Source organism: Bos taurus, chromosome 1, assembly GCF_002263795.3.
Source record: "Bos taurus isolate L1 Dominette 01449 registration number 42190680 breed Hereford chromosome 1, ARS-UCD2.0, whole genome shotgun sequence".
Lineage (NCBI taxonomy): Eukaryota > Metazoa > Chordata > Mammalia > Artiodactyla > Bovidae > Bos > Bos taurus.
The window spans coordinates 134,536,750-134,557,992 of NC_037328.1; the positions used below are offsets into that span (position 1 = coordinate 134,536,750).

The 21,243-nt window shown below is 51.7% G+C and overlaps 1 protein-coding gene across 1 annotated transcript in view; it reads right to left on the reverse strand.

Moving 5' to 3' along the window:
• EPHB1 (EPH receptor B1) overlaps positions 1-16,373 on the reverse strand; it is a 466,102-nt gene extending 449,729 nt beyond the window's left edge. Inside the window, exon 1 of the mRNA NM_001192829.2 lies at positions 15,939-16,373. Within this exon, the coding sequence (NP_001179758.2) occupies positions 15,939-15,996 (58 nt within the window). The 5' untranslated portion in view covers positions 15,997-16,373. The remainder of the gene's footprint in view (positions 1-15,938) is intronic.
• Between the last annotated feature and the right edge of the window lie 4,870 nt (positions 16,374-21,243).

Here is a 21,243-nt window from a genome sequence, read left to right on the forward strand (position 1 = left end):
GCTTTATTCACAAAAGCCAAAAACTAGGAACTAGAAGAAAATAGAGATCAACTATTAAATGCATAAACCAAGTATACATATAAACCAAGAATACACACACACACACACACACATGTATATGTCCATGGGGTCACAAAGAATCAGACATGACCAAGTGACTAGGCACAGCACCTTTATATACATATATATTCATTTGATTGAACACTACTCAGCAATAAAAGGGCTTCCCTTATGGCTCGGCTGGTAAAGACTTCGCCTGCAACGTGGGAGACCTGGGTTCGATCCCTGGGTTGGGAAGATCCCCTGGAGAAGGGAACGGCTACCCACTCCAGTATCCTGGCCTGGTGAATTCCATGGACTGTACAGTCCATGGGGTCACAAAGAGTCAGACATGACTGAGCAACTTTCACTTTCTTTCAGCAATAAAAAGGAAGGAACCACAGATGTGGGACCACAGGGATGAATCTGAAATGCAAGCACTGAGTGAATAGAAGCCAGACAGAGAAAGACAACATATTCTGTGACTCCATTTGAATGAACTTCTAGAAAAGTCAAAACTGTAAAGGCAGAAATCAAATCAGTGCTTGCCAAAGGCCAAGGAGAGAGGGACAGAGGCAGGGAATGGCAGCAAGGGCACAGCAGGGTGATGAAAATGCTCTATATCATGTTTGTATGGGGGCCACATGCCCACATTCATCAGTCAAGTCTCATGGCATCATACACTTAAACTTGGTGAATGTTACTGTGTGGAAATCATATCTGAAGAAAGCTTATTTATCTAAAAAAATGGACCCAAACTCAAAACACCATTTTCAAATCTGGGGAACTCGGGACTGATATTCACTAAGCGTGGGCTGGCACAGCCATGCTTGTTAAAATACTGAAAGCCTTCCACACTTACTGGTAAATCACCACTGCTTGAGGTTTCCAGTTACCCTCCTGTTCCCAGGCCTCCACTGGGCCCCTCAGACCAGCCCAGGACCTGACAACCAAAGGCAACAGAAGGCAGCAGAGGATCTCCGAGGCCAGCTAAGGTGGACACCATTCTGACTGGCCGGTGCCACTCCTGATAAAAGTTACGTGGAAAAACAAAAGATGTCAAGTTGTGCTCTAACTCAGCAGAAGGCTGGCTAATTTCCTGCCAGGCTTATTTTGTTTAGGTCGTGCTTTCTGAACAAGGGTGCCAAGTCATTCTTGGGGGAAGGTGCAGAATGAAAAATCTTAGCCATTACAATCATCGCTGGCCCCTCAAAGGGCCTCAATATGTAAAGAGATGGACAGTCTCTCCAGGAATGAATATTTCACAGGGTATGGTACTGGGTGATCAGGAAAATTTATCTACAAAGGCTCCCAGGAGTGAGGGGTGGGAGGACAATGAGAATAAGGCTGAGAAACACTGGTTCAGATGCAGAACAGAGACCGCCCTGACACCCCAGAGGCAGCCCCAGTGCTTACATGGAACTCCCATCTGATGGGTTTCCTTGTGCAATGGGTGCCCATCCTCGGCACAGTGAGTCGGTGTCCTGAGCCAGAGGATACGGCCCATCATGGCAAAGCCAGTCACTCATTCTCCATCCTCTGAAAAGCTTTAAACCAACACAACTCAGCAAACTTTCCCAAAACCCTGGCAGTCAGCACCCAGCCTAGCCCATTAGGATGGCCTCAACCATGACCACACACAAAGCTCTACAGGGAGCCAAACACAAATCCAAGGATTCCCACCCCTTTCCTCTGGACAGATTTGCTCCTGGAGCCCCTAATGACAGAAGTGCACACAGCACTTAAGGGGCTTTCTGTGGCATGAAATGATGAAGACCACCTCCAGGTGAGCAGAAATTAAGCACAGTCTCTGAGTCCTGCTTCGTCAGGCTCAGCTGAGCCCCCGATTCCCTGTACAAGGCCGGCTTGTGCACTCAGACGTTATGACAATACTATAATTGTTCTTTCAGTCTTTTCCGGATATTTAATAACAACGTGAAGTGGGAGTCGCAAAGGTCAGCCCTGCTGTAGAACGAGCTTTGTTCTCATTGTCCTTTTCTGAATAGCATCTTCCATTTGCCAGCTGTTCCGTGCCAGTGAGCCCTGGTGGTGGAGGCCTGGTGCTGCTAAAAAAGTAGTATCACTGACTGGCACGGAATATTCTGATTTGCTAACCAGTCCCCGGGCCACAGTCTAGCCACGTTATCTGCATAAATACACACACAAGCGCATGCATGCACAGACACACCAACACACGTGCACACTGGGCTTCCCCTCACTCCTCCAGCGCGACCCACAGCTACAAGCCTAAGAGTGGAAAGAACGCCGACCACCAAGATCAGAGAAACGAGGTGCTGTACACATGTAGCATATTCATTCGCCAATTACTCTTTCTGGATAGGTGAGAAATAAAAAGCTCCTAGGATTTCAGAAGAGTCATATATCTATGTTTTGGCTTTTTATATTTCTTTTTTTCATTCTTTCTTTCAGTTTATTCCTAAAGCTCACAATAGTTGGTGAATGGGAGTCACTCTTACGGTCTGTGACAGCAGAGTGTCCCAAGCTCCGGCCACCCCACCTCAGCGTGTCCAGATTCCTGTCCCATCCTATCATTTCACCTCTCTGAGCCTCAGCAGCCAGGTCTACAAAATGGAACAAACCCACTGCCTGTCTGAAGACAGGACACTCATCCAACGTTGAGATCTGTGACTCTCTTCCCAAAGACCTACATCAGAGGGCAGTTTTCAAGAACATATGGACTCCTGGGAGCCTTTCAAGAACCAGGGTCTTCTTAGAGGTCTGCGTGTCAGATAGAGTAAAAGGGGAACTGCATTGTAATTCAGAACCCATGCAATGTTGTCAGTGAATGTCTCTTGCGTCTGGGCAGGGCTCGGTTTGGGAACTCAGGTACCATAAAAGAGGGCGATGTAGCCCTGGCAGTCTGTGTCAGAGAGCAGCTTTGTACCTAATCCAGAGAGTATGATAGTTGCTAAGGAACCATTGAGATGCAAATGAACTGGCAAATACTTAGCAGCAAGATATCAGAAAAGGGTGGGGAGGAGATGCCTTGAACAAGTTAGTCAGGTGAGTGAAAGGAAAATTACTTTCTTCTGATTGGAAAAAGAAAACCACGGGTTTTCGTGCGGAGCGGCAGCACTGTGCTACTGCGTTTAAAAGGGTAAAAAACCAAACTGTTCTTGTTCTGCTTGGCTGGGAGTAGAGGAAAGTTGGAGCTAAGAGCAGGGAACCTGGAAGGGCAAATGGAGTCTTCCTCTGGTGAACTCTAAGCAGATTTCAGATACCTCTCTCCCAAAAGAGAAAGAGACACTTAAGGTGTGACAAAAGAAGTCTGCAAAGGACACTGAAGACCTGCCATCCTTACGCAAGTCTCAAAACCTAGTCAAAAAGTACACAGAAAACTAAATGTGCTACTGACACAAAATGGAAATTTCTGGTGAAACTAAGCCATGATTGAGAGTGGGGGAAAGTAAGGGGAAATGAGCCATCTTACCAGGTACCTATGAGTTCGCATTTCTTTCCTTCTTGCTCTGCCCTGAGCATTCAATTTAAATGCAATGGTTAGGTTAGGATGTTGTAGTATCTGTGTTGGAACCCAGAGATACAGTGAGAAGCATGGCTCCTCACTCATCATTTTTTTTCATCTTGTCCCCAAAAGGAGCCCTCCTTTTTCAGAGTCTAACTGAGATGCTCTAGTCTTAAACTCATTTTGCCTTCGGTCAAATACCCCTTTGGTCTGCCTGTTCATCACTTTGAGTTTGATCTTAATGCTCAGGGATAAAGAAAACATCCTCAGCCAGAAGAGACTGCTGGCCCAGCCATCTCCAGGTTGCCCTTCCTGGGGTCTCACTTTTCTATCACCCACAGCTTCCCCAGCGTTTCCCACAACTTCACCCAGGACCATCACAGCTACGGCCGCCTCCTTCTGCCCCGAAAGTCCATGTTCTTTCCTTTCCTGCAGACCAGCTCTCTTATGTTCCAATGATGTGACAAGGTGGAAGACTGCTGCCCCGTCCAGCACGCACTCCCACTACTTCCAGGAATAGCACCCTGACATTTCTGGGGGGAGCCAGCCCTCCCCATCTCTGGCCTGGTGGCTCAGGTGGGTCTGGGCTGCCCCTCTCCCCCCAGCTCTGGGGATGGGTAATCATGCACCCCACAGCTGGCCAACGAGTGCATTTCAACATGCTGGTGACAGAGCCTGGTTCAGGCAGAGACTCAGGACCCAAGGGAGCCAAGGAGGCAAAACTTCCAGGGCCTCTGCTAGAGCCACTGGGAGTGAGAATTCATCACTCTGCCAAAATTTCCAGAAGACATGAGTTTGAGCTGCCAGCAGCCACGTGAGTATCTGGTGGGAAAGCTGTTGGAGGATAAAGTCAAGGTAAATAGCTAGCTGATTATTCTCCATAGCCCCTTCAGACCCATTCTCCAGCTCATTTTGCACTCTTTTGAGGCTCAGGAGACTGACTTCCATGGACCAGGCCACCTTGTCCTCTGTCTTCTTGTTGGGTTCACCCAACAGGAGGTCCTGGCAGGCGATGAGAAAGTGGAGGAGAAACAGTTCTAGGACTACATCGCCCCTCTCTGCCCCCATGCACTGCTCTATCTAGGACTACAGCTTCTGCCCCCAGGGCCCTCTCCCAGTACAGCCCTGACCAGGTCCTGATGGCACCTCCCACTGCCATTTCTGGCCTTAGGGAGCTATCGCTTCCCACTATTGCCAGATCCTGGGTACACCCAATCTTGTTTGGTTCCCTTGCTGTCCTCTGCTTAGCTGCTTACTCATGTCCGACTCTTTGTTGTCCCCATGGACTGTAGCCCACCAGGCTCCTCTGTCCATAGGGATTCTCCAGACAAGAATATTGAAGTGGGTTGCCATGCCCTCCTCCAGGGAATCTTCCCAACCCAGGGATAGAACACAGGTCTCCTGCATTGCAGGCAGATTCTTTACTATCTGAGCCACCAGGAAAGCTCAAGAATACTGGAGTGGGTAGCCTATCCCTTCTCCAGGGGATCTTCCCGACCCAGGAATCAAATCAGGGTCTCCTGCATTGCAGGTGGATTCTTCACCAGCTGAGCTACCAGGGGAAGCCCATTTAATTCCCTTAACTCTGGTCACACCTCTGGAAAAGAGTCTCTTCACTGAACTCTCCTCAACTAACCCTTTGAGAATACCATCTGTGTTCTGCCCAGAACTTGGCTAACACAAATACAAAGCTAAGGAACAAAGAAAAGCAGACTGAGCCCTGAGACAGCCTTGGTGCCCCAGATACAGTCACAACCTGAGTCCCAAAATATCCAAGAAAACAAAGGCCAGGAACCACTCCTTAACCTTTGCTCTCCTCCAGTTTAAGCTGTACATCCGTCTCTACAACTGAAGATATGGCTAACAAAACAGGTAAAGCCCTTCATGGAGAGCTCTAGTGGGCCACCATCATGAAAAAAAAGACAGGAACGATTATCAGTTTTGGGTTCTCATCCCAACACACTCCCATTTCTGTCTGACAAATGTCTACCCGTCCCCCAAGGAGGATGTGTCTCTATCAGTCTCTTACACACACAATCCTGCCTCAAATCCTTCCCACTGGAGTATGATCCTCTCCTTTGGTTTCTCGTAGCAGCTGATGTGCAACTGTTATACCACAGCTAGCAGACTGCATCACACCTCCCGTGACAGCCTGTAGTCTGCACAGCTCTGTCTCCCCCACCAACGTGTTAATCAGTGAGCTCCTGGAAAGAAAGGCTGTGTCTTCTTGAACTTCATGTTTTCAGCTTCAAGTACATTTCTCATGTAGATGCTCAGTAAATGGGCTCTGTATCAGTATTTATGAACCTGGCGGCTCCCAAGCCGTCAGTTCTGTCCTGCAGCTCGCATCCCCCATTTGCCTCTTGTAGAATTTGGGCTCTCACCTCTGGGAGCAGCTCGGCCCTCGTTGGACACTCTGGGATGGGCTGTATCATCCCTCAAGGCAGTCTATCCCAGCTTGGTTCAGCCTGGCTGGAAAGAACTGCATAATCAAGCCAAAACCCATCTCCCATGCAGAGCAAAGCCTGGCCTGCTTGGCAAGACCACCCTTCGTGTATTCACAGAGGCCTTCCCTCCCTATCCTCTCCTCTCATTCTCAGGTGCCCTGCATCCATCACATCACCCTGTTTATTCCCTTCATAGTACTTTCCTGAAATTATGTTCTCCATTACTTTTCTTCTTAACAACCATCTGTCCCACCATTAGGATGCCCCCAAGGGCTGCGTCCCCCTTCATCACTCCCTGTTTTGTGCATACTGCCTGGCACATAGTAGGAAATATTTGATATTTCCTAATATCTGATAGAAGTTGAATGACTGAGACATTTCTTCTCCCCGTCCCTAACCTCCTCAAGCTGTCTTTGCTGCTGCTGCTAAGTCGCTTCAGTCATGTCTGACTCTGTGTGACCCCACAGACGGCAGCCCACCAGGGTCCTCCGTCCATGGGATTTTCCAGGCAAGAGTACTGGAGTGGGGTGCCACTGCCTTCTCCACAAGTTCTCTCTAGTCTTCTCTAAACCATTTTTCTTTTACTACTTCTCCTAGGATATTTTGGCTATCAATTGCTACATAACAGACCAATCCAAAACCCCGTCATTTTAAACATGACAAGATCTATTTTGTTCACAAATCTATAATTTGGACAGGGCTCAATGAAGAAAGCCTGTCTCTTCCCACTCAGAGTCAACAGGAATGACTGGAAAGATGGGGGCTGCAACCATCTGAACACTCCCCTGCTCAGAAGTCTGGCACGTTATGCTGGCAGTGGGCTGGAATATGAGCTAGGCCTGTGGCTAGAACATCTACAAGTGGTCTCTCCAAGTTGCTTGGGCTTCCTCACAATATGGTGGCTGAGTCACAAGGGCAAGCGTCCCTCATGTAAGAGAGAGCCAAACAAAAGCTGCAGCATCTTCTCTGAACTCACCTCCAAAGTCATGCAAGATCACTTCTGCCATAGTCTATTCATTAGAGTCAGAAGGCCAACCCATATTTAAAAAGGAGGAGAATTAGGTTTCATATTTTGATGAAAAGAGGAGAAAAACTTGCAGACATTTTAAACTCCCACAAAGGACATGATTTCAGGGTTTTTTTTTTTTTTTTTTTTTTTGGTGTGTGTTCTGCTGATTTACCTTTCTTTGTATTCATTAATACAACATATATTTATTGCTGTCACCTATGTGCCATAAGGTGCGGATACCATGGCAGGTAAGCTGGAGCCCCACCCTGCAGGGGCTCACAGAGCTATGGGGTACCCAGACAAATCAACACATAATTACGGACCAGTGTGGACTGAGCTCCCACTGAGGGAAGCATAAATAGGTGTGGTGGGAACCAGCTGGCAACCTCATCCAGCCGGGGGCTGGGATGAAGGCTTCCCAGAGGAGGCGAATTGTGGTAAACTCAAAAGAATAAATTAAAGTTAGCCAAGAAAAGATCAGCGACAAACACAACACAGACACACCAAGCAGGTACAGACTCAGAGGTGCACAGCAGCAGAAGACTCAGGTAGGCCTCTACACATACCGGGGAAAAGAAATGGGGGATGCCCAAGGGTGTGCCTGTGCGGTGGGTGTGCTCCTGTGCCGGCATGGAGCAGGGAAGATGGAGCAGCAGGCCATGATGCTAGCGGGGAAAGGTGGGGAAAGGAGGACCCAGATTGTAAAAGGTCTCACATCATGAAGGTGCTGGAAGAGACTCACGCATATCCCAGCCAGGATAAACCCAAACAGCATGGTATGTGGTCTGACACCCAAAGTATGGTCTGAAAGTGCCCAACATGGGCCACTGGGTGCCTGCCCACAACTCAGTGAATGTTCTGATACTAAGACCCTCTTCCTCACCCTGAAGCTTACAGCCTGCCCCCTCACCCCCAGTTCATCCAGACCACTTGAATGCACTGCCGAAGGGCTGAGAGCATCCCTGGATGGGCCGCCCTTCAGCCCCTCCCAGAGAGGTTCCTCCCCTCGTTTTCACTCTTCCAAGCTCACCACCCAGCTCAAGCTTCAGCATCAATGAGAAAGCCAAGGGCAAAGGTCCCACCTTGATGTGCTGGAAAAATAGCGAGAGGAAAACAACAGAACAATTAACTGCAGGGCCCAGCTGCCTCTCACAGATAAGGCATTTTCTCTGTCACCCCTGTCGATGAAGCTGCCTGCTATTATTCCCAGTCCTTCTGCTCAGCCCTGTCCACAGGCGCGGCCCCCGGGGGACGGAGCACGGCCCAGTGAGACTAGGACGCTCAGGGGTTTCTCTCCCCCCTCCTCCTACACATCCATCTATGCTCAAACCTGATGCTAACCCCGTGTCCTCCCCTGATGTGAGTCTGCACCTGTCCAGATGGGCAGGAGCCGCCAGAGCTCTGGAAGTAACACGGCCCCAAGCAGGGTGGGGTGCACAGGGCAGAAACTGGGGCGGCTCCCAAAGGAGAACAAGGGCAGCTGGCCCTCCGTCTAGAAGGCAGGCCTGTGGCAGGAGCTCCAGGAGGCCCACAGCAACCCAGTCCCCCCACACACCCCCACCACCACAGCCCGGCACAGATGCCAAGCAGCCACCATCTGAGCAGCACATCAAAGACGTGAGCCAGACGGATACGCGGCAAAGAGAAGACCACTAATGACCACAGCAGGGGTCTGACTGGTGGGAGAACATGGAAAAGGCCATGTACAAACAGGAAAATGCAAACCGAGATGGGAAACGGTTTTCCTCTAGCTGGAGCACAGGTCATGCAGGACCAGAGAGCAAGAAGAAAGCCTGGCTGCAGGGATCAGGATACTCTCCGGTACTTTGGACAGCACCTGGCAGGAGAGTGAATAAACAGCTGGTGCTTAATACGTGCTCCCTGCTTTCATTCATGAGTAAGCAATGTTCAGTGGAAAACGCACTGAACTTGGAGGCAGTGGCCTGAAGGGCTGTCCAACTTCAATTTGTTAAAACTTCAGTTTGAATCTTAGTTCTTATGTAACTTAACCTCTCAAAGCCTCGGCTTTCTCACCTGTAAAACGGGCCAACAGATGCTTGGATATTAAGAGTATGGGATCAATCAGCACATGATAAATGGAAAAACAAAAGCTTAGTCCAGTCCTGGCTCTAGTGCTGTCAGGCTGTAGGATTTCTAGAAAGTCTCTTCCCGTCCCTAAAATCTGCCTCCAGTCCCACTCCCAACATCCAGGGCCCTGGGAACAAGCCCTGTGGGCTCCCACATGCTGCAGCGGCCCCTGGATCAGTCCCAGGGACCTCAGACATGAGCGCTAGGCTAGGCCTGGGGCCCCCTGCTCCCTCACTTGCCCCTCCCCTCCTGGCTACCTGCCTCTGCCCATTTCTCTGCTCATTATCACCTCCACGGGGTGGGGGGGATAGAGAAGCAGGGCAAGGAGGTTAAATTCAAATCAGTCATTTGGTCACTTGCTGCTAGGAAGCAGGTGGAGTGAAAGGAGAGACTAGGGCCTCAGGTGCAACCTGTGGGCAGAAATGAGCTCTGGTAATTCTCGGGAAATTTCCTATATGTTTCCACGTTGGCCCAGCTCTGCTACTGAGAACTCTGGGAACCTTCAGCAGCTGCTAATTGTGTTATCTGTGGGCGCTGGGGCTTCCCTGCCCTGGAGGAACACCTCTGCTGGGGAGGGAGTGAGAGGGCCTTTTTCACCATGTCTTCAATGTCTCTAGTAGCTGAGGATCTTGAAGACTCCATTATGGGGGTCGTTACGATATAGCGAAGGGCCCCAGATTTTCAGCTCTGAGGCTGAGTAATAAATACTCCATGCTGTCCAGGGATCAAGAGAGCGAGTTGAGTAAGACACTCTTCTGAGGCTGTGGAAATGACACCTTCTCTTTCACAAAGCTAGTGGCAAATGTAAAGCCAAATTTCACTTAGAGGCACCTGGCAGATGATGTTATATGGGACCAGTGGAGACTGTGGTCCCAGTGCCGGGCCAGGCCAACAGGAAGTCCCAGGAGCAACGTCTCCTTGTGGAGGCACCAGGCTCCAGCCCTTCCTGATGTCAACCAAGCTCACCCTCACTCATCTTTGAGCTGCTGTTGCAGAACCCCCGCCAGTCTATAAGGATCCACACCCCACCCACAACTAGTCAGGGGGTCACCATGCCCCAGACTTCACATTACCTACTACTGTCATCCCAAAGCTCCTAATTCTACCACTGCTTCTACCCTGGGGTTTGCCCCCACCCCAAGCCCTTTCTATCCTCTCCATCATGATGGCCCTTCCTCTAGTCTTTCAATAATGAGAAAACTGGGACACAGAGAGGGAGAGAGTGAACTAGACATCCAGTTGCTTCTTGTGTCTTAGGTCAGATGGAAAGCAGGTTTCCATTAGCAAAGAAGAACTAAGTCCACCATCGTCCAGGGCCCCAAGCACAGCATGTTCCCATCTCTCTAACCCCCAGAAGAATCATCAACAAAAGTTAGTGAGGCAACTCAGATGTCAGGCGTCAGGGGCCTTTGATGGAGCAGGTGGCCTTGACCTGGTCACTCAATGCCCCCCCCCCTGAGCACAAACACACACCTGTGGGCCCTGATTTATCACTGCAATTTAAACAGAATCTACAGAAGGGACTGAGAAATTTCTCAGCAAAATTGTACTTTGAAATATGGACTCTCTCCCAGGGTGTTACTTTATTATTATAGTAATTTCCTCAGAAGGGCAGGCATCCGATGCTCTGTTTCTGCACCGCTTTGGAGACATGGAAATCTAACAGAAATATTCAGGTTGCTTTAGTGGCTAACGCAGAAGAGGGAGACATAAAGGGAGCTCTTCAAGGAATGCAGACTCCTAGAATCCAGGTGTAGGGATGTGCTCTAGAAGACTGGGGGAGGGGATAAGACAGGTAAGGGTCCAGTGTGCTCCCTCCATTGCCCCTAAGATGCCTAGGGAGCCCAGGCCCATCTCCTTTAGGGGACTTTGTCTGCAATCGTTTCTTCCTTGGGAGAGCTGGCCAGGGCAAGAGGAGGAACAGAGATGCTCCCAGTCCTGCTACTAAATTCCTTATCAGAAGCCATGCCACGGTGAGGGTCCCCAGCTCTGCATCTGCACGTGTGCAGGGTGGGGTAGGTGGATCGTGGGAAAAGAGGGGCAGGAAACCTGCTCCAGCTGAAGCATTGAGACCGTCTGAACAGTTCACTCATCTCTTCTCCCATGACCATGGAAACATGGAGTCCCCAGTAATCAACAGAGTACCCAGTGACCAGAGGCTGAATCAGCACTAGAATTTTTCCGGTCCGTGAATTCAGGCAGATCTGAACCTTTCTTCTCGCAAAGTTCACAAAAGTGGTGAAGTGAGGTGGAGTGGTTAAGAACACTGACTGCCTGGGTTCAAATGCAAACCTCTTACCAGTTTTGTGACCTTATCAAATCATTGAACCACCCTGTACCTCAATCTTCTCATCTGAAAAATGGGAGAGGAAGGTCGATAATAATACCAATCCAACAGGGTTGTCTAAGAACTAAGCAAATTAATTTACATAAAGTACCTAGAATAACACTGAGCATTAAGTGTGAGCTATTATCAGCAGTTTCCAAATATACCAGTGCCAGGCTGTCTGAATCTGCATCACTGGGGACCTTTATAATTGATAAAAATGAAGATGCCCAGGCTGTTCAGCAAGGGCAAAGTGGAGCAAGACCTGCCCAGGATTTGTTACTGCAGCTATTTTAGAGAAATTCCCCTGGGCAGAGTTTCCAGGATGCAGGATCTTCAGCAGGATCTTTCGGGAGGCCAGAATACAGTCTTTCAGAATCTATCCAGACCTGCTGAACTTTGGCAGAAAGAGCCCAAGAGTCTACAGCAAATTGCCCAGGTGGCATGAAGCTGCCTCAAGCCAAAAACCCTGCCTGAAATGACATTCCCCTCTGTTGCTTCCAAAACTGCCTCTGCCCTTTGCCCACACTGGAAACCCTACACTCAAAACCATAGGGTTTCTAAGAACTCTTGAGGATTAACTAAGATGACTGTTTTAGTTTAATAATATGAATGTATCTTTGACTTTAACAGCATCTTTATTTTTAAACTAGTTCAGGGATATCCTCATAATGTGTGTGTTACCTGTCTGACTTCCTAGGCTGCAGAGGGTGAGCATCACCAGCTACTGGCAGCTCTGCTCTGCCAAGCCAGAAGGTTTGGGACTGGCCAGGGCTGGGCCCGACCCCTGAAGCTGTCTACACTGCCAAGACTCTTCTCGAGAAATAGCCCAAGGCTGAGTTACCCTATCTCACCAGCATTCCACTCAATGGCTTCGGGTGTCCCTCTACAAACACGGAGTAAATGGCAACCATTTTACAATGCACAGAAAATAAAGTCAGCTAACGGATAGGACTCTCTCAAATTTACTTTTCCCTCCAGATTAAAACTTTGGTGCCTGCTACCACTTGCTGGCTCAGGATACCCAAATCAGAGGCACACATAACAAAGAAACATTAACTGAAAATGCAGAAACAGTCAATTGCTGCCTGACCTGGTAGCCTGTTGTAGGCATCCAGACTGAGGTTGGGGGTTTTCGCCACCAACCTGTGATAGACTTAACTGTGGATGGTGAACTTAGGGTCCTTGCATTTCAAGGTGTGGCATGTGTGTTCATGCACCAGAGATTCCTCCGGAGAATCCACTATTTGCTAAGTCCTGAGAAATCTACCACCAAATCAAACATGTGCACACTCAAGGGTGGCAAGTCCAGGATTTCACTCTGGGCCACACCAAAGAGCAGGTTCTCCTGGGAGTGCTCTGGCTGGCCAGCCAGCGTGGCAACCAGAGACCACCTGAATTTGTTATGGTCATTCATAGACACTGGTGCTGGGGCTAGGAGGAGGCTACAGGCTGTCAATGATTCCAGAGCACTGCCTCCAGAAGGGCCACCACGCTTAGCTCTGGAATACTCTACTCCGCGGGAAAGTGTCTGCTTCCAGCCCGACACCATAGAAGCCCGGGTCTCCAGACTCCATCATGAAGGGCATGGGCCAAAGGGCAGCTCAGAGAATGCAGCCTGCAGACACCAGCAGCCCATCGACAAGCGCTCAGATCCAATGTGAAAAGACATGAGCTTCAAGAGGCAGCTGTTTTTCTAGAAACAGAGAAAAGAGGCCTGGTTCTCTGTCCAGAAGTCCAGGGTACGTCAGCATCCCTGCACCCCCACCCCCACCCCAAGCCTGCCTGCTCCTCTCTGAAAATAAATTTAGAAAGCCTTTGCCCTGCAGGCCCTCTGTCTCCAGAGCAGAGCCAAGGGCTAGATGTAAGTGGGAGGAGAGGGCAGAGAGCAGGAGCGGTGTCCCTCAGCGTGGGCCTACCCCTCTCTGCGGGTTAGCCAGCTCCCTCTTCCTTCCATCGAGGCAGAGGGCCTCATAGGACACTGCCTGCTTCTGGCTAAGTGTCCCCACCTGGCCCATGGTTTCTGCTAAAGCTTTGGTCTGGCCCTGGCCTGTGCTGAGGACCTGCCTGGTCTTGGAGCTGCTTGCCATGGGTGACAAGGCCCCACTGAAATTCCATCAGAGACCCAGGACAGAAAAACCACAGGCGGACACAGAAGTGGCCAAATCCGCCAAGAGGGGCGCCCCCTGGCCACAGCAGTTTGAGAGGGATCTGCAATCTGCGTAGGCAGCTCATTGATCCACTTTTCTGATAATTATTCCTCACTCATCACAAACGAATGACTCTGGCCCCAGCCCAGCCAGGCAGGCGGGAAGGCACCTCCTCGTGTGCAGAGGAGAAAATGAGCCTGCCTGTGCTTACCCGGGAGAGGCAGGAGTGAATGGTGTGTACTATCTCTGTGCACTGAGCAGGAGGCCGGGGCTGCTTTAATATTCTGCTGAATGTGGTGTTTCTTTTAACCCTTACCAGAGAGACGTTCAGCCCAGAAAGCCAGGCTCTTCTGGCTAGGCTAAAGGTAAAGTTTCTGGGCTGCGCACAGAAAAAGGCCACAGGCCCCACCCTCTGGGTCGCTCCAGAACCCACGAGTGACCGGATGGGTACACGGGGCTGGGTACCAGCACCACAGCACCCTCCTTGGGGCCGCTCCAGTTCAACAGACAGGTCAAGAGAGGGTCTAGGGCGGAACTAGCACGCCGCCAGACGCCTGGGGACTTCCTATACATTTACTCCCCAATTTCGCTCGAATACAAAATTGTAAGTGCCCTCCTTCAACGTGGAAACCCAACCCTGAAACCAGATTCCTAAAGTGGGCACCTATCTGCTCTCCGAGCCGAGACGCTGACCCTTCAGCGGACGCCAAGAGAGGCGGGCAGGATGCGCCGCCCCAGCGCTAGAAAGTCCAGTGTGCCCTCGACCATTGCAAATGCCCGCTCTCCCAGGTCGTCCTGACCGCTTTGGAAGTGTGCCTCGCCCACCCGGCCCTAATTCGGCCGCTCCCGCGCTTGTCCCTCAAGAAGCCAAACCAGAGCAGCCCTTGCGCGGGGCGTTGATTGCGCCCCACAATGCTCCAGTCCCTGCACGACCCCAAAAGCAACCCACAAGCACAAAGACCCAGCAGCCGGAAAGGGCAGCGGCACGCGCAGGGCAGACAAAAAACCACCTTCAGAAAAGCAAGAGCGAGCTTTCTAGGCGTTAATCGCCGCACCCCCGCGCCGCCACCAGAACGAACGTGGATATGGTGGTCTTCACCACCAGGCAGGGGAATCCTATCCCCGCCCGGGGCCAAAAGGCCCCAGTTTCGCCTGGAGAAGGGCAGCGCTTTCCGGAGGGGTCGGGGCGCTGAACCACGGGGCTGTGGGGCGGATGGAGGGTTCCGCTAGGCAACCAGAAGCAGCAGAACAAGGACCCGGGCAGCCCAGCGGAGCGAGCTCCCAGCCCTGAAGCTGGCGCCGGCGCCGGGGGCCGCGCGCGATGTCCTTCGAAGGAGTTTCACCCGCTTCGGACACAGGGACAGCGAGCGGGGCTGAGGTGCGCATTTCCCCCAGAGTTGCTTTCATCCCGGCACTAAACTCCGCTCCAGGCCGGGCTGTGTTTCCGGAGCGGGGTGCGACCGCCGCTCAGCTGCGAGGAATGGGGCGGGAGAAGAGGGCGGGTGGCGGGAGGCGGGAATGGGGCAGGGATTTCCCACAGGGATTCGCGGGCGCCGCCGAGCGCGGAGCTCCCTGCTGCGCCAGGCGCGGTGCCCGCCGAGCGCGCTTTCCCCGCCGCGGCGACGGCGGAGGCACAGTCAAGGCTGAAGTAGCGGGGAGAGCAATGCTGCGCATAGGCTACCTTTCCCAGCCTAAAGGGAGACTGGGCGAGTTTAGGCAGGACCAATCACCCACCCTACCCCACCCTCGTTTTCAGGTGCAAGAGGCCACAAAGGTGTCCACTTCTCCCCGACGGATTCGGGAAGAAGGCAGCCCGCAGGCTCCCGGACCACCAAGCTGTCCCCCGAGAGTCGGGCCATCTAACTCAGCCCCTCTCATTCGGCAGCCACTTGCAGGGTACCGGGGCAGAGCCTCTTCGGTCCCCGCGTGCAGCGCCAGCCTGCCGAGCCGAGTCCCGGAGCCTGCGGACCCGGAGCGGGGGAAAAGGAGAGGTGGCGCGCGGCCGCCTAAGGGCATCGGTGCCCGGGATAGGAAGGGAGCGGACAGACGCCCGCACTCCAGCGGCCGGACGGCCAGAGGCGCCCCTTCTTCCCCAACGCATAGTTGCGCCGGAGCTAAGGAGCCTGCACCGCAATGCAGCGGGCTCCGTGTTCTCCGAGGCTGCGGGAGACCAGGGCTGCTAGGGAGCGCGGGAGCCAGGGGGCTCCGCGAACCAGCTGCGGGCGCCGAGAGCCAGCCGGGGGCGCGCGGGTGGGTGCCGCCCCAGCCCCGCGCTCAGTGGTGGCCGACGCTCTCCCACAACCTGGCCCTCGGGTCTCGGGATGAGGGTGACACGTAGCAGCCAGAGAAGCCCTGGGGATACAGCCGCCAACTTGCTCCGCGGAGGCTACGTTACCTTCCATTGCGGCCACTGCGGATGCCAGGAGGAGCAGCAGCAGGAAATCCAGGGCCATCGCCGGCCGGCGGCCCCCAGGCCGAGCCCGAGCCGAGGCGGCCGCGCGGGGAGGGCGCCGCGTCCCGGGGCGCCGCTGCGCTCCCCGCCGGTGGCTTCTCCGTATCCTTTCGCGCTCGGGCCGGGACCGGACTCCCCGGAGCGCGGCGTGGGCGTGGGCGGGAGTGTGCGCGCGTGGGGCGGTGCGGGCGCGCGTGGTTGTGGGTGTGCATGTGTGTGTGTGTGTTTATGGGAGAGGTGGGTGTGTGCGTGCCTGTGTGTAAGAGAGAGAGGGCGAGGGAGTGCGAGCCGGGTAGAGCGCGCGAGTGCGTGTGCGTCCTGGTGTCACATTGCGAGCTACATCCGAGCCTACGAGAGGACGGAGCCGGCCAGACTGACGGGGGAGGGAGCGGGATCCCCCACCATCAGCTCTCTCCCCACCCCTAACACCTCCTGTCCAATCAAGGAATCAAACCTGCAAAATTCCCCCATCCAATCAGGCGCGAGCACCTCCTTACACTGGCATTGTTAGTTTAAGAAAAACTTTTGCTTGCAAGGCTGTGCGGGAGGGCTCGGAAGGCGCTAGGAGGGGTCGGGGCTCCACCTGGTGGTGCTCTCGGAGAACCGCACCGGCCGGCCGTAGCTCTCCACGCCCTGATTTAGGGGGCCAAGGGAAGGAACGGACTCAGGCCCTTCCCTTTACAGCCCACCAGCTTTAGGTGAGCTTTAAATAATCAAATTTTTCTTCTTTCATCTTCTCAGCAAGACTACGCTGACTACCCTGTTTAGTGCAAGCCCGATGGCACACCTTATTCCTCCTGTCCATAGCACTTCACCTAACATGTGGTTTTACACTTATCCTGTTTATTGTGGGTCTCTCCTTACTAAAATGAGGTCTTCATTCTTGGGATTCGTGTGTGCTTTGTTCACTGCGGAATGGCCAGTGCCTAGAACAGTGCCTGGCCCGCCGAAGGTCATGGCGTGCATCTGCTGACTGAATGAATGAGGTTCAGAGAATCTGGGGGCATCAGCCCAGTGTGCAGAGCAAGGGATATGCTTCCTATCCAGCTCCCTGCTGCTCTCCTCCCCAAGAAGTCCCTGACTTCTCACTTCCCCACGTGTTTTGTGAACATCTGCTGAGGACCCCAATCCCAGAAAACAGGTCAGGTGGTAATGACCAGTGGTCATATAACCCCCTAGAGGGGCGTAATGCAATAGGGACAGTGGAGAGCTCTGCAAGGTAGTGGGCAGGGGAAGGCACCCGTACTGTGGGGGCAGGACTAGAAGGACTGCAGAGGGGAACAGGGCATTGGAGACAGGAGTGATTCTCTCTAGCCCAGCTTCCCCAGCTCTGCTTTCTTTAGCCGGATGGTTTAAGATCAAGGACCTGCCCTGAGGCTGTAACACTATGCTGGAGAAGTGTCCTCACTGTACCTCCCCCTCTCCAAACCTGATGATGGTCTCCTCCTTTAGGATCAAGGACGACCTGTTAGGTCACCCCTCCCCCCAGCAGTCACCTCTTTCCCACCAAGCCTTCCCAGATTTGTCAATGACTTGACAGTGGGCACATGTGGTGGCCTCTTCCATGCTCCCTGTTCTCCTCTTACAGTGTTGCCAAATCAAGTTCTCACCCTGAAATATTTAGTCTCTCCTCTGCTTGGGACTGCCTCTATTCAGTCCTAGCCAGACTCCTATCTCCATTCTGACATTGTTTTGCTTCCCCTCTCTGACTCAGGCTACCTCCCTCTCCACTACCCTCCATCCCAGCTGCCTCGGCATCGGCCTTCACTCCCTCGTCCTCCTCAACACCGTGCCAGCTGCCCTCTGCCCCATCACACTGCACCAAGTACATCCCAATGACTCTGAAGCCATCGTCCCAGGAAGAACGTGCTCCCATTACTCGTAGTCCTCCTAGGCCCTCAGCACTCCTGACATTAGGGACCAGTTCTCCCGGAGCTCTTGCCTCAGTTTCCACAGTGCCCACTTTCCTCCTACCTGCTTAGCACTTCTTACTGTTCCCTTTTCAGTTGTCAAGGAGGTTCCCCTGACCAGGCTCCATCCTTAGAACCTCTGCTTGCTGAGTTTCTCAGCAGCTTCACCGACTCTTCTGCCTCCAGCCCTCCCGCTATGGATGAACAGATAGATGAGTCTCAGACTCCTTTCTGTCCTTTGTTACATCACAGTCTTAGGAGAGACATATCCGGCAGAGTCCCCTCTGCCACAGCTTGCTCCCTTGTCCCAAGCCCATGAGCCTGTGCTAGTGCCAGCCCAATGCCTTGGCCACCCAGCTTCCAACCCCTCCCTTCCCCAATCCTTCTGCTGCCAAACCAGTCCTCCTCCAGCCAAGCTTGATCTTATCTCTTCTCAGTACAGAAACCTAATGGCTCCTCATTGTCTGCTAAAGAAAGACAGAGCACTTTGGGCTGGCATCCAGACTCCTCCACAAGCTCCCTGGAACCTGCCGTCTCAGCCCAGACTACACCAGCCTCCCTGTGGGCCGGGCTGTTCAACCAGCTTGATCCCCTAAACATAGCCCAGGCTTTCCTTCCCTTGCATCTGGCTAGCATGCACTCACCCACTTCCTCCAGGGAAATTTATTGGGTAATAACTACTAGCCAGGCAGGCCTGCTCAAGGCTGTAGGGATGCAGACACAGGCACTGCTCTGAGAGAGCTTATGGAGTAGTGGAGAAGGATGACCATAAAGAGGAAAAAGGTGTCAGGTAACGGGAAGGATTGGACAGTCAGCAAGGTACCAGCTAAAGGATGATGGTGGATAGTGAGAACAGGTGTTTATTGAGCACCTGCTGCATACAGGCATTGTATCAGATGTTTTTGTGCAAACTGAAATATATTTCCTGCCTTCAACTTCTTCCCAAAGCCCACCTCTCTCAGGAAGCCTTAATGTCCCCTAACTGTCTCTCTCACTCACAATCTTGTGCTACATCTCCTTGTGTGGGTACAGAGTCGCTCTTCCAGACCTGACTGAAGGCATTATCCAACTGCAAACCTCCCTCCTGGGAGGACCCTGGGACATCACAAGTGCAGGAATGCCAAGAACTATGCCAGGCACTCTGAACCTGTGCCAGGATCACAAGGATCACCAACCTAATATCCTCTGGCCCCTACAGCTCACCCTGAGGATCATAAATCGGTAGGGATGAGTAGGGCCACAGATGTTTTTTTACAGTCCACACCTTGATGGGTTCTGCTGCTTAGAGAGGCTCAGGGGCCACTGTCTAGGAGTTGCAAGCTGTGCTCCAAGGATCTCTCAGGGGACATGCAGGTGGGGAAGTACAGGAACAGTCAGAGGATGGGGCTTCAGACCTCACCTCTGTTCAGATAGCCTTTTGTTTTACTGGGCATCTATATCAGGTTTTGTTTAAAGGAAGGGTTCTATGACAAGAAGAGAAGGAGGCAGAGGAAAAGTAAGAGGGGTGAGAGGAGAGAATTGGAGTGGGGTGGGGATGGACACATCAGTTCACAAGGGTATGAGGGAATGACACTGATGACTTTTAGAACACGCTGGTGGCTCAGGTAAAAACAGCTTCAGTTTAGGGCTTTTGCTAATTTCCCTAATAGCCCAGGGGATTGGCTTTTCCTGAGCAAATTAAATATTAATTTAGCCGTTCAGCAGATTGATCTCTCTCGCAACACGTTATGCTCTGTAAATATCCCTGAAAGCACCATTGGTTGGGATTCCAAGCCTGGGTGCCCATTTTCCCCAAAGCATCTCCTAGGCTGTTTTGTTTTGTTTTGTTTTTTTTCTCTCTCTGATGTCAAATGCTCACTTGTTTTCTTGATTAATCACCCCTCTATTTGATATCACTAAATCACTCCTTCAAAGTGACAGATGTTTGCCTCTAAGCCAGCAGCTGAGCACTCTCAGGCACCCAAGAGTGACTTGACCCTTTTTCTAGGACTCAGAGGCCCTTCTGGTTGGAAGGTTTGGGGGCAGCTAACTAGGTCACCCCCACCTCTAAACAGCTTTGTGTCTAAAAGATTGAAAAGCATTTCTAGTGAAAGCAACTGCCCAACTTCCCTTCTATACATTATGAAGCTACTCTACTAGAAAGTTCCTGCTCACCTCCAACCTGTATCCCTTTTGTTGTAGTTTTAGCCTGGTTTCTTCATTCTACTTAGTAGTGGGAGCATCAGTTCAGTTCAGTCACTCAGTCGTGTCCAACTCTTTGTGACCCCATGAATCGCAGCACGCCAGGCCTCCCTGTCCATCACCAACTCCTGGAGTTCACTCAGACTCACGTCCATTGAGTTAGTGATGCCATCCAGCCATCTCATCCTCTGTTGTCCCCTTCTCCTCCTGCCCCAAATCCCTCCCAGCATCAGAGTATTTTCCAATGAGTCAACTCTTTGCATGAGGTGGCCAAAGTACTGGAGTTTCAGCTTTAGCATCATTCCTTCCAAAGAAATCCCAGGGCTGATCTCCTTCAGAATGGACTGCTTGGATCTCCTTGCAGTCCAAGGGACTCTCAAGAGTCTTCTCCAACACCACAGTTCAAAAGGATCAATTCTTCGGCGTTTAGCCTTCTTTCACAGCAGTTTGAGAATGATCATATGGATGTCTTGTACATGAGATCTTAAGTTGCTCCTTTATCCCATTGTTTTCTTTCTACGCATTGCTTAATGGCACAAATGAAAGGTTTTGTTACACAGTCCATGACCCAAGCTACTTTTAAGTAGAATGTTAAGCTGCAAGACACATTTTCATCAATTCTTTTTGGAGAAGCAAGTGGATCATGTGTGGGTTACTTAAGGCATTTTAACAATGGATAATAGGCAAAGAACAAAACTTTCAGTGTTTATTGAGCAGGAATTCCATGTTGGTGACCAACAAGGTGCAAGAGACCCAGTGATGTCTGTGACCCCAAGCCCCCCTTTAAGGATCTCAGGATCTTCCTGGGAAGACAGACACTGAAATGCATTGTGGGACTTTCTGTAAAAAATGGCCTCTGGCTAGTAGCTTCCAACAAAGTTTCTCCTTATTTCTCTGGAAAATGCCTCAGCAAATACAGACAAATATGAAGACTCAGAGTAACAAGGTGAATGAACACTGACAGACAACCTAATTGCCAGGATGTAGAAGGAACTGACAAGCCTTATAAGGCTGATGAAGCTGGGTGGAGAAAAACCTATCAAGCACATGTATGACATATGCCAAATTCTCTTCTATAGAAAGAACTTGCTTTAAAGAAATAGGTAGGAAGATACGTGGTAATTCCTATTCTGTCAATATCTGACTCAGACACCCAG